At 43.8% G+C, this 16,940-nt stretch overlaps 1 protein-coding gene across 8 annotated transcripts in view; it reads left to right on the plus strand.

Moving 5' to 3' along the window:
* ITPR2 (inositol 1,4,5-trisphosphate receptor type 2) overlaps nt 1–16,940 on the plus strand; it is a 184,234-nt gene that overhangs the window by 3,249 nt on the left and 164,045 nt on the right. For 7 of the 8 annotated variants that reach the window (XM_060694909.2, XM_060694913.2, XM_060694910.2 and 4 more), the window contains exon 1: nt 1,073–1,630. The exons of the other annotated variant lie outside the window; for it this stretch is intronic. In XM_060694909.2, coding sequence (XP_060550892.2) covers nt 1,539–1,630 — 92 coding nt within the window. In that variant the 5' untranslated portion in view covers nt 1,073–1,538. Of the gene's footprint in view, nt 1–1,072; nt 1,631–16,940 lie in introns of those variants that run through there. 8 annotated transcript variants of the gene reach the window in all.

Genomic DNA, 16,940 nt, shown 5'->3' on the forward strand with positions numbered 1-16,940 from the left:
ATTATGGGTTGGCCAATGAATCAATATATTGAGGTATTGAGAATTATGGGCTGGCCAATGAATCAATATATTAAGGTACCGAGAATTATGGGTTGGCCAATGAATTAATCTATTAAGGTATCGAGAATTATGGGTTGGCCAATGAATCAATATATTGAGGTATCGTGAATTATGGGTTGGCCAATGAATCAATATATTGAGGTATCAAGAATTATCAGTTGGCCAATGGAATCAATATATTAAGGTATCAAGAATTACGGGTTGGTCAATGGAATCAATATATTAAGGTATCAAGAATTATCAGTTGGCCAATGGAATCAATATATTAAGGTATCAAGAATTATGGGTTGGCCAATGAATCAATATATTAAGGTATCGAGAATTATGGCCAATGAATCAATATATTAAGGTATCGAGAATTATCAGTTGGCCAATGAATCAATCTATTAAGGTATCGAGAATTATCAGTTGGCCAATGAATCAATATATTAAGGTATCGAGAATTATGGGTTGGCCAATGGAATCAATATATTAAGGTATCAAGAATTATGGGTTGGTCAACAGAATCAATCTATTAAGGTATCGAGAATTATGGGTTGGCCAATGGAATCAATATATTAAGGTATCAAGAATTATATTAAGGTATCAAGAATTATGGGTTGGCCAATGGAATCAATATATTAAGGTATCAAGAATTATATTAAGGTATCACGAATTATGGGTTGACCAACGAATCAATCTATTAAGGTATTGAGAATTATGGGTTGGCCAATGAATCAATATGTTGAGGTATCGAGAATTATGGGTTGGCCAATGCAAAGAACTGTGTGTGTGTGTGTGTGTGTGTGTGTGTGTGTGTGCAGAAACCTGGAACGCAAGTCCAGAAAAATAAGACTCTCATCGTCCCCCCTTCCCTCCCCACCCAGCAGGAGGAGACCTCCCCTCCCCTCCCCTCCGCCCCCCCCTCCCCGCCCGCATCCTGCCTTCTTCCTCGATCTCTCGTGGGGCCGCCCCCACTTCCCTTCCGACGCCTGCGATTGGTCGGGGCGGGCCTAGAGAGAGAGGGGGGTGGGGGTGGGGGAGGGCAGGAAAGCCCCTCCCTCCAGCAGCTTCAATGGGGAAAGTCGCTTGTAGAAGACTTTCAGTTTGTCTGCGGAGGAAACCGTGGCACCATCCGAGGGAGGGAAGGAAGGAAGGAGACCCCGGACCCCGACGGGGCTGGACAGAGACAAGCCCCCCCCTCATTCCCATCCCCAACCCTCCGGCCACTGAGCCAAAGCCGCGGAGAGGATCGCAAAAAAGGGTCGGCCAAGGGGAAAGGACAGAAGGTGGAACCGGAGTGACTTCGGATTAAAAGGGAGTCCGGAATAGGATTTGCAAAGCGGACGGGTTTTTTTGACAGCCGGCAAAAAGCCCAGCTGGCGCATCTCTCACCTGTCCTGCCTTACCTGGAGCCCCCTTGGGTGGGTGGGTGGGGGGGAAGAGGAGGAGGAGGAGAAGAGGAAGAAGAGGAAGAAGAGAAAAAAAAATGAGCCAGCATGTCTGATAAAATGTCCAGCTTTCTCTACATCGGCGATGTGGTCTCGCTTTACGCCGAGGGCTCGGTCAACGGCTTCATCAGCACCTTGGGGTAGGTGAGGCGCTGGGGTGGGGGTGGGGGGCGGCGTTGGTGCCCGATCCTCCGCTCGCTTTCGCTTCTCGGAGTCGGGCTTGCAAGAAGAGGAAGAGCGGGGAAGTTTGGGGGAAGGAGAGAGAGAGAGAGAAAAGTGCCCCGTACAGGAAACAAGAGCTGTCAAAACAGCAGGTCGCTAAACGAGGCTGGGGAAGGCAACGTTGCAAGACTCCCCTTCCCTTCCCTTCCCTTCCCTTCCCTTCCCTTCCCTTCCCTTCCAGCTGCTCCGCTGGACAATTGGCCCGGTGGAACGACTTGCCTCTAGAAATCGTGGGGAATGCTCCCCAACCTTGGAAGGTTTTTAAAATTTTTATATATAAGACCAGGTCCGGAAGAGTATATAAGGGGAGTGGGTGGGGGGTGTCTCCTGGTTGAGTAGAGGGTTGGACTAGAAGACCTCTAAAGGTCCCTTCCGATGCTCTTCTTCTTCTTCTCTCTTAGGGACCCTCCCGCCATCCTCTGCCGTTCTGACAGCGCTCGGCTTAGCTCCGGCTTTTGACAGAGTCTCCCCTCCACGTGCGCGCGGGGGAGGAGGGGGGGAAAAAGGGAAAGTTGGGGTGCCCAGATCAGAGCCCCCAATTGGGCTTCCCGGCCCTTCAACACCCCCCACCCCACCAGGAGTCTGGGAGGGGGGGGTTCCGGGTGTCGAACTCAGGCTGACTTTGTGGTGGAGGTCCCTGCAAAAGTGGATGCCATGTGTTCTGACTTTGCGCCGGAGGTGGCTTGGCGTGGCAGGAAGTTCCGCAGGTTGTTGGGCTCTGGTCTGTACTCCCCCACCTGGCCCAGATGGGAGGCAGGTGGGGGGTGGGAGCCGCCCCTCCCTCGACTCTGGGTCCTTCTCGATGGATGCCTGTTTGGGGGAGCGGGAGGGGGGGCTTAGACAGAAGAGGAGAGCAGGAGAAGAGGCAAGCAAGGGGTAGGAGATCCTTCAAGAGAGATCCAGCCAGCCTAAGGACGAAGGACAGATTTCCTGGAAATTTCCTGCTCTCTGGGCTTGGTGGTTTTCTTCCAGATGTTTTATTAGCCAACTAAGCAACACCATCAGTGCTAGAAGGGAGAGGGGTTTGCAAGGAGGAGGAGGAGGAGAGAGAAGAGGAGGAAGAGGAGGAGGAAGAGGAGGAGGAGGAGGAGGAGGAGAGAGAAAGAGGAGGAAGAGGAGGAGGAGGAGGAGGAGGAGGAGGAGGAGGAGGAGAGAGAAGAGGAGGAAGAGGAGGAGGAAGAGGAGGAAGAGGAGGAGGAGGAGGAGAGAGAAGAGGAGGAAGAGGAGGAGGAAGAGGAGGAAGAGGAGGAGGAGGAGAAGAGAGAAGAGGAGGAAGAGGAGGAGGAGGAGGAAGAGGAGGAGGAGGGGAAGAGAGAAGAGGAGGAAGAGGAGGAGGAAGAGGAGGAAGAGGAGGAGGAGGGGAAGAGAGAAGAGGAGGAAGAGGAGGAGGAAGAGGAGGAAGAGGAGGAGGAGGGGAAGAGAGAAGAGGAGGAAGAGGAGGAGGAAGAGGAGGAGGAGGAGAAGAGAGAAGAGGAGAAGAGAGAAGAGGAGGAAGAGGAGGAGGAAGAGGAGGAGGAGAAGAGAGAAGAGGAGGAGGAGGAGGAGGAAGAGGAGGAGGAAGAGGAGGAAGAGGAGAACTACTGTAGGGGTCCTTGATACTCTCTGAGCTTGGTTGTTTTCTTGCAGACGTTTCAATAGCCAACTAAGTAACACCATCAGTGCTAGAGGGAGAGGGATTTGCAAGGAGGAGGAAGAGGAGGAGGAGGACTACTGTGGGGGTCCTTGATACTCTCTGAGCTTGGTTGTTTTCTTGCAGACGTTTCATGACCCAATTAGGTAACATCATCAGTGCTAGAAGGGAGAGGGATTTGCAGGGGGGAGGAGGAGGAAGAGGAGGAAGAGGAGGAAGAGAGGAGGAGGAGGAGGAGGAGGAAGATTATGGGGTCCTTGGTGTCCTCTGAGCTTGAGGGGCTGCCCCAGAGAGGAGGAGGAGGACAACCTATTCTCCAAAGCACCCGAAGGCCGAGACAAGGAACAATGGATGGAAACCGATCAAGGAGAGATTCAACCTAGAAACAAGGAGAAATTTACTGACGGAACAATTAACCAGGGGAACATCTTGCCACCAGAATTTGTGGGTGCTCCAACACTGGAGGCTTTCCAAGAAGAGATTGGACTGCCATCTGTCAGAAACGGTGTAGGGCCTCCTGCTTGGGCGGGGGGTTGGACTAGATGACCTCCAAGGTCCCTTCAAACTCTGTTAATCTGTTAAGTATCCATTAATTGAGACGCCTGGTTCCATGGTGAAGCGCCATTTGTCTGAGATGGTACAGGGTTTCCTGCTCGAGCAGGGGGTTGGACTAGATGACCTCCAAGGTCCCTTCCAGCCCTATGTTTCTATGAACTTGGTCCTGGGGTTAGAATCGAAAGACCACCAATGTTGCGCTCAATTGTGGCCATAAGTCAAGGACTACCTGTAGAGGATGGATTCCCCCCCCCCATCTAAGAAATCCAAGCGATCATTCATAATATTGTGACATGGGAACAAACCTCAGATTTTTCACTCCCCTGAAGCAAGCTCTCTTAAAAAGAGAATTTCTTCTCTTCCAAACTTTGTCCTTTTTCTTCTCTCCCGGCTTTTAAACCAGCCTTGGAGGGATCCACAGGACGATTTAAAGATTGGCCCCGCAGAGTTGGAAGGGACCTTGGAGGTCTTCTAGTCCAACCCCCTCTATTCAGGCAGGAGGCTTTATATCAGGGGTGAAATGTAAAACCCCCAGAGATACGTACAATACCAGACCTCCGGACTTTTCGTCGGGCCCTGAAAACTTATTTATTTCACCTAACCAGGCTGGCTTGATCCCATTGTTTTGGTTAAATTAATTGATTTTAATTGGGTTGTTTTAAATTGCGGCCAAAAATATTTAATCATTTTTAAACTGTTTTCAAATTTTGTATGTTCTCATTTTATTCTGGCTGTTCACCGCCCTGAGTCCTGCTGGAGAAGGGCGGTATACAAATTGAAACAAATAAATAAATAAATAAAATTTATTACTACTGGCTCTGTGGGCGTGGCTTGGTGGTGGTGGGGGTCATGTGACTGGATTGGCATGGCCAATTTTTTTTTTAAAAAAAAACTTTTCAAAGCATTTTTTCTAATGCTTTGAAAAGCCTCTGCTGATCAGGCAACTCAGCTGGGATCGTCAGAGGCTTTTAAAGGCATTTGTTTTTTCTTCGGCCAAAGAGGTTGCAGAAAAAAATGCTTTTAATAGAGTCTGACGATCCCAGCTGAGCCATGCGGTCATCATCAGAGGCTTTTTAAAAAAACTTTTAAAAGCATTTTTTCGTCGGAAGAGTTTGTAGAAAAAATGCTTTTAAAAGTTTTTTTAAAAAAAGCCTCTGATGATTGTGGGGCTCAGCTGGGCATGGTGTGGGGGGCGCAGGGAATTTTGCTACCGGTTCTCCGAACCACCCGCCCCCCATCACTACCGGATCGGGCGATCCGGTCCGAACCGGGAGCATTTCACCCCTGCCTTATATACCATTTCAGACAAATGGCTGTCCAATCTCTTCTTAAAAACTTCCAGTCCTGGAGCATTTACAACTTTGGCTTTGAAGAATCCTGCTCTGGCAGGATTAAAATAATTTTAAAAAAAATAATAATTAAAAAAATTAATTTAAAAGAAAAATACTCCTTCAATCTTTTCCAACTGTTTAGTCTCCAGAATTGCAACCTGGAGGTGTCAGTTTAGGAGAGGAGCTTTGCAAAGGGTTTGTGCGTTTTGTGTTTGTGCGGTACGATAGGCTGCTAAAGGCCCCACTCGGACACAATCCGCTTGTCACAGGTTTACGATGCGATTATCGGAGTTATCAAAGTCAAAAATCTGATTGGAGGGGAAAACCAATTTCGGGGGTGAGTCATTCCAGGGTGAGAATCGCTGCGAAGCTTCGGATGTGTGTAGTTGTGTCAGTCGGTGCTCTGAGTTGTGATTTGTGATAAGCTCGGGTTTTTTCCGAATTCTGCTGGAGTCAGAGTGAGCGAGCCAGCTTCATCCAGCATGGAAATTAACTTTTCTCGTTTCCAGGAAGAAAGTAGCTAATTAATTAAACTAGGAGTTGCTTTCTCTCTCTCTCTCTTTTTTTTAAAAAAACAAGTTTTATTGGGTTTTTTTCCGCCCCCCACATTCGTCCGCATCTTTTTTTTAAAACAGAGTATTGGCCATACCTCATACAATTTATCAAATTCAAATACATTTTACTCAATTACAATTTTTGCCACAATTTCCTTTTTCCCTTTTTTTAAAAAAATCATATCTCAACATTTCTTTGCTTACTTATATAAACAGCATCTTCATTCGCCCTCAAATTCTAGTGTTCCCGCTTATTCATATTTATTCTCTTTTGTTTTTTTAACCATTCATTCTTTATCTTAGTATATTTATATATGTTCGGGGCTGCCTTTCTTCCATTTCATCTTTTTTGTTGTACAGCAATCTTTCTTCTCAATCCTGCCATCTCTCTCTCTCTTCTTTCCTTCTTACTTTCTTTTTCCCTCCTCTCCTCCTCTTCTCTACTTCCCCTTCCTTTCTCCTTCTCCTCCTTTCTTCCCCCCTATCTGGCCATCTCTCCTCCTCTAATTTCCCCTCTCTTCCTTCCTCCCCTCTCTTCCATCCCTCTCTTCTTCTCTTCTCTTCCATCTCTCTACTCTCTACTCCTCTTTCATCTCTCTCTATTGCTGTATCCATTTTCAATTTAATATTTTCTACGACGGTGTCCAGGCAATAGGGGGTTGCTTTCTCGATGGAGGAGAGCTGGGCCTCGGCTTACGACCACATTTGAGCCTAAAATTTCTGTCACTAAGCAAGACAGTTGTGAAGGGGAGCTCTGACCCAGTGGTTAAGGGAAACATTGCCGTCATTAAGTTAGTCACACAGTTGTTAAATGAATCTGGCTTCGTTGTTGACTTTGATTGGCCGAAAGTCAGAAAAGGGGATCCTGTGACCCCAGGGCAGTGCTACCGTCATAAATATGAGTCGGTTTCCAAGCGTCTGAATTTTGGTCACCTGACCACCGAGGTGGTGTTATGGTCATAAGTGTGAAAAATAAGTCGTAAGTCGCTTTTTTTCAATACCGTAGTAACTTTGAAGAGTCACTAAGTGAATTGTTGTAAATCAAGGATTACCTGTATGTACTGACATTCAGATGTGGCTGTCGCTTTCTGCTCCAAATGGCTGGCTAGCTTAAATATTTGCCTTCAGAAGGATGCAATAATACTGGAAGTTTTTAAGAAGAGATTGGACAACCGTTTGTCTGAAATAGGGTTTCCTCCCTAAGCAGGGGGTTGGACTAGAAGACCTCCAAGGTCCCTTCCACGCAGTGCCGTCTCTGATGGCACGCGAGACGTCACCCCGGTTCAGCTCTGCCGCGCATGTGCACATGCCTCTCGCTGGTGAGCTGGTCTTGCAGGGGGGTGGGATGTGTGCAGGAGGGGCCTATGTGCGCGTGCCCGGAGGGCACACGCGCATTGCATTTTGGGGATTTGGATGTGCTTTGGGCACTCGGTCCGGAAAAGGTTAGCCATCACTGTCCTATTCTGTTCTGTTCTGTTCTGTTCTGTTATTCTACTCTACTCTACTCTATTCTTATTTTCTATTCTGTTCTGTTCTGTTCTGTTCTGTTCTGTTATTCTACTCTACTCTACTCTACTCTACTCTACTCTACTCTACTCTACTCTACTCTACTCTACTCTACTCTACTCTAGTCCAGTCCAGTCCAGTCCAGTCCAGTCCTGTCCTGTCCTGTCCTGTCCTGTCCCGTTCTATTCCATTCCTTCGTTCCATTCCATTCTGTTCCATTCCATTCTATTGTTCTGTTCCGTTCGATTCTGATTCTGATTCTGATTCTAATTCTGATTCTGATTCTGATTCTGATTCTGATTCTGATTCTTCTAATCCTAATCCTGATCCTGATCCTGATCCTGATCCTGATCCTATTGCACATGGTGTGCTCCAGGATAGCTTACATATGCAGCAGCAGCAGCTGAGCTATCAAAGGTTTCCTTTAAAACTTCAAGGTGATTTCCCCCCCTGCAAATCTGTCCTTTTGTCAAAGTAAACACGATTATCAGAGAGAAAGTGGAGGCCAGCTTTCTCTCTAGCTGGGAAACCGTGGACTTTCTTTTTTTTTTTTTTTTTTTTTGAATTTTTCTTCCCCAGCCCTAGACACCTTTTGCGAAATGTTTGCAGGCCGTGATAATAACGGGAACCTTCCTGAGTTAGTGGGTGTGACTTTTGGGAGATCTCTTGCTCTGTTATCGCCTTTGTGTTCAGTTTATGGTTTGTTTCGCATCGGTTGTTAAATGAATCGGAACCGGCTAGATTCGCACAACCTGGAAGCAATGAATGACTTCATACTGAACCTGGGGTTCGTATATCCCGCTAAGCCAAGATTAAACCAAGATCATCTTGTCTTAGCAGAAAGTGTGAAGTTGACCGCCATTTAGCACACAACGGACAACAATTGCTAAATCTAGACTGGTGTTTCTCAAACTTGGAAACTTTAAGATCAATTTTAATTAAATTAAATTAAATTAAATTAAATTAAATTAAATTAAATTAAATTAAATTAAATTAAATTAAATTAAATTAAATTAAATTAAATTAAATTAAATTAAATGTCAGTCAGGAAGCTGTGAGTTGGATCCTAGGTAGAGGCAGATATTTCTCTCTCTGGGCACAATGAGAATATATCTGATGAATAGAATAGGATAGGATAGGATAGGATAGGATAGAATAGAATAGAATAGAATAGAATAGAATAGAATAGAATAGAATAGAATAGAATAGAACAACTTTATTGTCACTTTGAATGTACACCAATTGGCATACATTAAAAAATTTCATTGCATACAGCTCTTCAAAAAGTCACCACCTCCAATTTCACCGCAACTACATAAATATGACAAAATAAATAAATACATACATACATACATACATACAAAATTATGTATATACCAACATATATTATATGACACAGAGAAACAAGATTACAAGAAACAACATAGTCTAATTATACATGTACATGGCGAGAAAAACGAATCTTGCAAGTTTACCAGACGGATGGCGTAGGGAACAAGGCTGTTACAGAACCGGCTAGTCCTGCTCGAAATACTTCGAAATCTCTTCCCTTTCACAGACCATGAAGTGGGTGCGTGGGCTCTCTAACAAGGCTTTGAGCGCTAAGCACATAGCGCATATAAGCAGTATCCTGAATAAAGGGAAGCGAGCTTCCTATGATCTTCTCCGCTGTCCTCACCACTCTCTGTAGGGACTTTCTATCTGAGGCGATGCGGCCACCAAACCAGACAGTGATGCAGTTTGTTAAAATGCTCTCCATCGTGCCTCTGTAAAAAGTGGCCAGGACAGTAGGAGAAAGATGTGTTCTGATTCTAACAAAATATAGAATTTTTAATAATCTGATTGAGGGAAAGTTCGCCTGTTCTTTGTAGGCTAGGTCAGGAAACACTTGATTGGGCCGGTGGAATTCTGTTGTTGCGATGTATAACGACAATCTCTTAAACGCTTGACAAAAATAAACTTTGTAGATAGCATTGTTCCGTGCAAGCTTTGAAGTGTCTCTTTAAAAAATGCATTTTGACTTGGAAACAATCCAAGTCATTGAACATGGTAGATTACAGGTAGATCTCGACTTACAACCCCAATGAAACCGTAAAATTTCTGCTGCTAAGTGAAACATTGGTTGAGTGAATTTTGCACTGTTTTATGACCTGCCTTGCCACAGTTGTTAAGTGAATCACTGCAGTTGGGAACTGAGTCACACAGTTGTTAAGTGAATCTGACTTCCCCATTGCTTGTCAGAAGGAGGATCGTGCGGCCCCGGGATTCGGCAACCGTCATAAATATGAGTCAGCCGTCAAGCATCCGAAATTTGATCATGCGACCACGGGGAGGCTGCAAAGTGGTCGTAAGTGTGAACAATGGTCATAAGTCACTTTTTTCTCTGCCTCTGTAACTCCGAATGGTACTAAATGAACTATTGTAAATCAAGGACTATCTACACTCTCAAGAAAATATTCCAAGGACTGCATTGCACTCAAATTTGATTCTTTTATTTGAAATTCTGCCTTAAGCGGCACAATGGCGCAATTGATTTATTCTTATGCAATAAAATATAATTATTTTGAAAGCAGTAATAGCGACCACATTCCTTTAACGAGAGAAAGAATTCGACGTAATTGCACGGGGTTGATAAACTTCTGAAAGCCGCTCAACCTGTAAACTCTGGTTTGAACAGATTTGACTGAAATCGATGACAATTCTAGGAAAAGTAATTTTACCCTTATTTTTTTTTTTTTTACAATCCTTATCTGATTAAACCCTACTGTGCTAAGAGTGTTAAACTACATGTCAAACCTGATTTTAATGGCCTATAAAGAGAACGCAGCCCCTTCATAAATCCACTTAGTGACAGCTTAATTTTGCTTAAAAGGATCTTCTTTAGAGCATTTTTTGGGGGAAAGATTTCACATCCCTTTTTTTTTAAAAAAAAATGGAACTTGCACACAATGCATGAATGAAACACGGGTGATTAATGAATACCACGATGACAAAAATAAGGATAGAGTTTTATGTGTCAGAGATCCTTTTTTTTTTTTCACGGACAAATGCTATGCTAGTTGCAATTTTTTTAAAAAAATTTATTTAAATTTGATTTATATGCCGCCCTTCTCCGGAGACTCAGGGCAGCTTACAATGCGTTAAGCAATAGCCTTCATCCTTTTGTATATTTTATACAAAGTCAGCTTATTGCCCCCACAAACTGGGTCCTCATTTTACCTACCTTAGAAAGGATGGAAGGCTGAGTCAACCTTGAGCCTGGCGAGATTCGAACCTGCAGAAATTGCAGGCAGCTGTGTTAATAACAGGGTGCATTAAACCACTGTACTACCAAGGCCCTCTTTTCCTTTCTTACATGTCAGGGGTGTCAAATGCATGTCGTCACGGCGTCCTCATGTGACGTATCGGGACATTTCCCACCCCCCCTTCGCTAAACTGGGCGGGGGTGGGGTCAGCATGTGACGCATCCAGCCCGCGAGCCGTGAATTTGACAGCCCTGAAATATGTAGATCGTCTTTGAGTTACAACTATTAATTTTGAGTGACCGCTCAATGTTACAACAGCGCTGGAAAAAGTGTTGCATTTTTCACATTTAGGACCATTGCAGCGTCCCCGTGGTCACGTGATCAAAATTCAGAGGCTTGGAAACTGACCGGTATTCATGCCTGTTGCATTCTGTCCTGGGTCACATGATCCCCTTTTGTGACGACCTGGCGAGCAAAGTCGATGGGGAAACCAGATTCATTTAACACAACCATATTCCTGGCTTAACCGCTACAGCGATTCACTTAACAACAGTGGCACGAAAGGTCGTAAAACGGGGCAGAACTCACTGAGCAGCTGCCTCGCTTAGCCATCGAAATTTTGGGGTCCCTTGTGGTCGTAAATCGAGGACAATCTGTGTATTGCATCTTATCAAAACCAGGGCTGTAATTTCCTGGATAAAAACTGCAGGAAAAACTGTACAGTAGTGGCCAAAATTGTGGAAACCTTTTTGGGAAAAGTGTATTTTTGAGGTTTGATGGCTAATAACACCACTTTTTTTTTTTTTGGAGTTTCAAGATAATCCTATTCCACTGCTGGGAATAGCCCAGACCTTCACCCAATTGAAAATCTATGGAGCCGACTAAAGAAATTTGTTAGTCAGAAGCCACCCAGCAATAAAACCCAGTTAATAGAAGCCATCATTCAATCTTGGTTTCACATGATAACAGCTGCAGAACTCAAAGATTTGGTTCACTCCATGGGAAGAGGTTGTAAGGCCGTCATTCACACTAAAGGTTACCCAATTTAGGATTAACTGACATAGGGATTATTTTTGTATATTTTGTTTTTTTCTATGGTGATAATTTTTGTATCTCTCGTTTTTTCTACGTGTTTCACTTTCCTTCCTTATATTGTAACTGCTATTCTAATCGCAAATCCTTCATAAAAGTTATTGCATCACATTCTTGATTAAATTATCTTTCCATTGATATATAATTATATGGTACTACTCCCCAAAAAAGTGGCGTTATTAGCAGTGGTGAAATCCAATTTATTTTACTACTGGTTCTGTGGCCGTGGCTTGTTGGGCATGGCAGGGGAAGGATACTGCAAAATCCCCATTCCCTCCCCACTCTGGGGCCAGCCCGAGGTGGTATTTGCCAGTTCTCCAAACTACTCCAAATTTCCACTACCGGTTCTCCAGAACCTGTCAGAACCTGCTGGATTTCACCCCTGTTTATTAGCTAGTTTTAGAAAATATACCTTTTCCCAAAAGGTTTCCACACTTTTGGCCACTACTGTAGTTGCAAACTTTTATGAATCTGGCACCGTCGCAGAGACAGAGAAAAAGCTCTTTCTTTTTCCTACACTCGGTGGAAAACTTTCCAAAGGTTCTTAAGATTTTATCCTCCAGCCCAAAGCAAACAGATGTTCTCATCAGCTGCTACTTAGTGGAAGTGGCTCACGGATTATTTGAATCACGAGCCGTTGGGTTGATTTATTCTGACACAAAACAGCACCGCCCAGTCGGCGAAAAAGCTTCGCAACAGGGAACAATGTGAAATTCCAAGATTATTGGCACAATCAAAAGCTTGCTTTCCTGTCCTTGATTTTAGCGGATAACACAACCTGTGAAAAATCTTCCGCCAAGCCCATAAGATACCAACTGAAAAATAAAAATAGATATTCTCCAAAGTTAGATTCCAGGAGTAACTTTCAAGAATCACTACGAAATAACCCTGTTCCATTTATTTTTTTTATTTTTAAAAGGAAATATTCTATTATTCTGTCCTTTCCAAAATGTGCTCCGAGAAAGGGCAAGTAATCCTCGTTCGTTTAGTTCAAAGTTACAACGGAACTGGAAAAAAAAGGGACTTACGACAGTTTTTCGTATTTACGAGCCCTTGGTCATGTGATCAAAATTTGGACGCTTGGCAAGCGGCTCGTATTTACGACGGTTGTCCCAGGGAAACGTGATCCCCTTTTGCGACCTCCTGACAAGCAAAGTCAACGGGGAAAGCCACTTAACGACCGGGTTCCTAACTTAACAACTGGTAATGTTGTTAAGTTAGGAAATCGGTTCCTAACGGTTAAGTTACTATTAATGGTAACTTAATGGTAAGAAAAGGGTGTAAAATGGGGCAAAACTTGCTTAACAAATGTCCCACTTAGCAACATAAATTTTCGGCCTCCATTGCAGTCATAAGTCAAGGACGACCTATAGTTTACTTAAAAAACAATCAAAACCATCTAATACAAAACCACCAACAATAAAATCGAGTTTGTCTAGTTCAGGCTGTTTTATTATTCCCGGGATGGAGAGCCACTTATCTACAATACAGGTAGTCCTCGACGTACGACCAAAACGGAGCCTAGAATTTACGTCGCTAAGCGAGACACCTGTTAAGTGAGTTTTGCCCCGTTGTACCACCTTTCTCGTTGCCACGGTTGTTAAGCGAATCCAGCTTCCCCCTTGACTTCGCTGGTCGGAAGTTCGCAAAAGGGAATCGCGTGGCCGCGGGACAGTTCAACCGTCATAAGTACATGTCAGTTGCAAAGTGTCTGAATTTGGATCACGTGACCCTGGGGATGCAACGGTCATAAGCAGCAGTAGGTTTTGGATTATTTTACTACTGGTTTGCAGTGCGGTCACGCTCGCTTCGTGCCTGCTCCTGGTTTGCTCATGCTCCTTCCTTCCACGCATGCGCCCGGATTTCCACGCATGTGCTTTGCTCGCGGGCACGCCAGTGGTGAAATGTAAAATTTGTTACTACCGGTTTTGTGGACGTGGCTTGGTGGAGGGGGGGGGGTAATATGACTGAGTGGGTGTGGCCAACTTTTTTTTTTTTTTACTTTTAAAAGCATTTTTTCTACAACCTCTTTAAAGCCTCTGACGATCCCAGCTGACTTACCTGATCGGCAGAAGCTTTTTTTTAAAAAAAGCCTCTGATGATCCCAGCTGACTTGCCTGATCGGCAGAAGCTTTTTTTTTTTTAAAGCCTCTGACGATCCCAGCTGACTTGCCTGATCGGCAGAAGCTTTTTTTTAAAAAAAGCCTCTGATGATCCCAGCTGACTTGCCTGATCGGCAGAAGCTTTTTTTTTTTAAAGCCTCTGACGATCCCAGCTGACTTGCCTGATCGGCAGAAGCTTTTTTTTAAAAAAAGCCTCTGATGATCCCAGCTGACTTGCCTGATCGGCAGAAGCTTTTTTTAAAAAAAAGCCTCTGCCGATCCCAGCTGACTTACCTGATCGGCAGAAGCTTTTTTTTAAAAAAAAGCCTCTGACGATCCCAGCTGACTTACCTGATCGTCAGAAGCTTTTTTTTTTAAAAGCCTCTGACGATCCCAGCTGACTCACCTGATCGGCAGAAGCTTTTTTTTAAAAAAAAGCCTCTGACGATCCCAGCTGACTCACCTGATTGGCAGAAGCTTTTTTTTAAAAAGCCTCTGACGATCCCAGCTGACTCACCTGATTGGCAGAAGCTTTTTTTTTTTTAAAAGCCTCTGATGATCCCAACTGACTTACTGATCGGCAGAAGCTTTTTTTTTTAAAAAGCCTCTGACGATCCCAGCTGACTCACCTGATTGGCAGAAGCTTTTTTTTTTAAAAAGCCTCTGACGATCCCAGCTGACTTACCTGATCGTCAGAAGCATTTTTTTTAAAAAAAGCCTCTGACGATCCCAGCTGACTCACCTGATCGGCAGAAGCTTTTTTTTAAAAAAAGCCTCTGACGATCCCAGCTGACTCACCTGATCGGCAGAAGCTTTTTTTTTAAAAAAGCCTCTGACGATCCCAGCTGACTCACCTGATTGGCAGAAGCTTTTTTTTTTTAAAAGCCTCTGACGATCCCAGCTGACTTACCGATCGGCAGAAGCTTTTTTTTTAAAAAAGCCTCTGACCATCCCAGCTGACTTACCTGATCGGCAGAAGCTTTTTTTTTTTTAAAAGCCTCTGATGATCCCAGCTGACTTGCCTGATCGGCAGAAGCTTTTTTTTTTTTTCCCCCCCAAAAGGTTTCCACAATTTTGGCCACTACTGTAAATGAAACAAGAAACCCTTCATTTCTCAAAACATCCCCAATTGCAAACCTTTGAGAGTGTAGGTCGCCGTTTCCCGGATCGTCTTTGGAGGGTAAACTTCTCCAGAACGTTGCTTATGGTGTAGATCAAAGGGTTAACGTTAGCTTGGGGTGGACCTTGCCGATTTCTCCCGCAGCCTTCAGACTCGCTGACAACCGGATCCGTCATGGCGCTTGCAGCATAGTCCGACTTCCTCCTTGTGTGTTATATAAGCGAGAGGAAGCCAATGTTTTCTTTAATGACATTTTGGCACCTTATCGCTGTAAGTTGAGTAGCGTCTTCCGCGCCAGGCTGTTCTGGCCATTCTTCTTGACCCCATGTCATAATTGTTATGTCTCTCTGTGTGTGTGTGTGTTTGTGTAGGGAAGGCATTGTCGAAAATCTCCATGGGAGCCACTAGCGTTATTTTTAAATTATCTCTTTATTATTTGGTGCTCTCCTCTTAGAACATAGAATAATCGGCTTGGAAGGGACCTTGGAGGTCTTCTAGCCCAACCCCCTGCTCGAGCAGGAGATCCTCTGTGACATGATAGCAGTCTTCCAATATCTCAGGGGCTGCCCCAAAGAAGAGGGAGTCAAGCTGTTCTCCAAAGCACCTGAGGGCAGGACAAGAAGCAATGGGTGGAAACTCATCAAGGAGAGAAGCAACCTGGAACTAAGGAGAAATTTCCTGACAGGCAGAACAATTAATCAGTGGAACTACTTGCCTCCAGAAGTTGTGGATGCTCCAACACTGGAAGTTTTTAAGAAGAGATTGGACAACCATTTGTCTGAAGTGGTGTAGGGTTTCCTGCCTAAGCAGGGGGTTGGACTAGAAGACCTCCAAGGTCCCTTCCAACTCTGCTATTCTATTCTATTCTATTCTATTCTATTCTATTCTATTCTATTCTATTCTATTCTATTCTATTCTATTCTATTCTATTCTATTCTATTCTATTCTATTTCTTATCCTATCCTATCCTAGTCTAGCCTAATCTAGTCTACACTACTCTACTCTACTCTACTTGCTCTATTCTACTCTACTCTACTCTACTCTACTCTACCCTACCCTACCCTACCCTACCCTGTTCTATTCTATTCTATTCTATTCTATTCTATTCTATTCTATTCTATTCTATTCTATTCTATTCTATTCTATTCTTCTATTATATTCTTCCACTCTACTCTACTCTACTCTATTCTTCTCTACTCTACTCTACTCTACTCTACTCTACTCTACTCTACTCTACGATTCTATTCTATTCTATTCTATTCTATTCTATTCTATTCTATTCTATTCTATTCTATTCTATTCTATTCTTCTATTATATTCTTCCACTCTACTCTACTCTACTCTATTCTTCTCTACTCTACTCTACTCTACTCTACTCTACTCTACTCTACGATTCTATTCTATTCTATTCTATTCTATTCTATTCTATTCTATTCTATTCAATTCTATTCTATTCTATTCTATTCTATTCTATTCTATTCTATTCTATTCTATTCTATTCCAGATAAACGATTGTCCAGTTTCTTATTGGAAGCCTCCAGTGATGGAGCACCCACAACTTCTGAAGGCAAGCTGTTCCATATTACGGTTAGATCTATGTAGAATGTATGATGTATTAATGTAGACCCCAAATGTTCCTACATTAGGGTTAGATGATCATGGGTTTCTCCACAGATTGTCTTCATCCAGACTCCAAAACAGAATCTGCCATCCTTCAGAAGCCTAGGATGGGCTTACCTGAATCATGCTTCTTAACAGTACAAACTTGAGAATCCATTTGGTATATAGTAGGCACCAGGCTAGAAACCAGGTGACTCTGAGTTCTAGCTCCTCCTTAGGTGCAAAGCCAGCTGATCTTGCAAAGCCAGGTGATCTGTAAGGAATAGAATAGAGCTAGAAGGGTCCTTGGAGGTCTTCTAGTCCAGCCTCCACTCTGCTAAACAACTAATTCCCACAACACTGTCTAACTATTTGCTAAGACTGTATTACTATTATTCTTCTCATCCTTCCTATTACCTAATTCCTTAGCATCTTATGACTATAACCTTGTTGCTTCTATCTTTACGATTTAGATTGTTTTATATAGTTTCCTC

This window comes from Pantherophis guttatus, chromosome 7 (assembly GCF_059756535.1).
Source record: "Pantherophis guttatus breed Tessera chromosome 7, ASM5975653v1, whole genome shotgun sequence".
NCBI classification, from domain to species: domain Eukaryota; kingdom Metazoa; phylum Chordata; class Lepidosauria; order Squamata; family Colubridae; genus Pantherophis; species Pantherophis guttatus.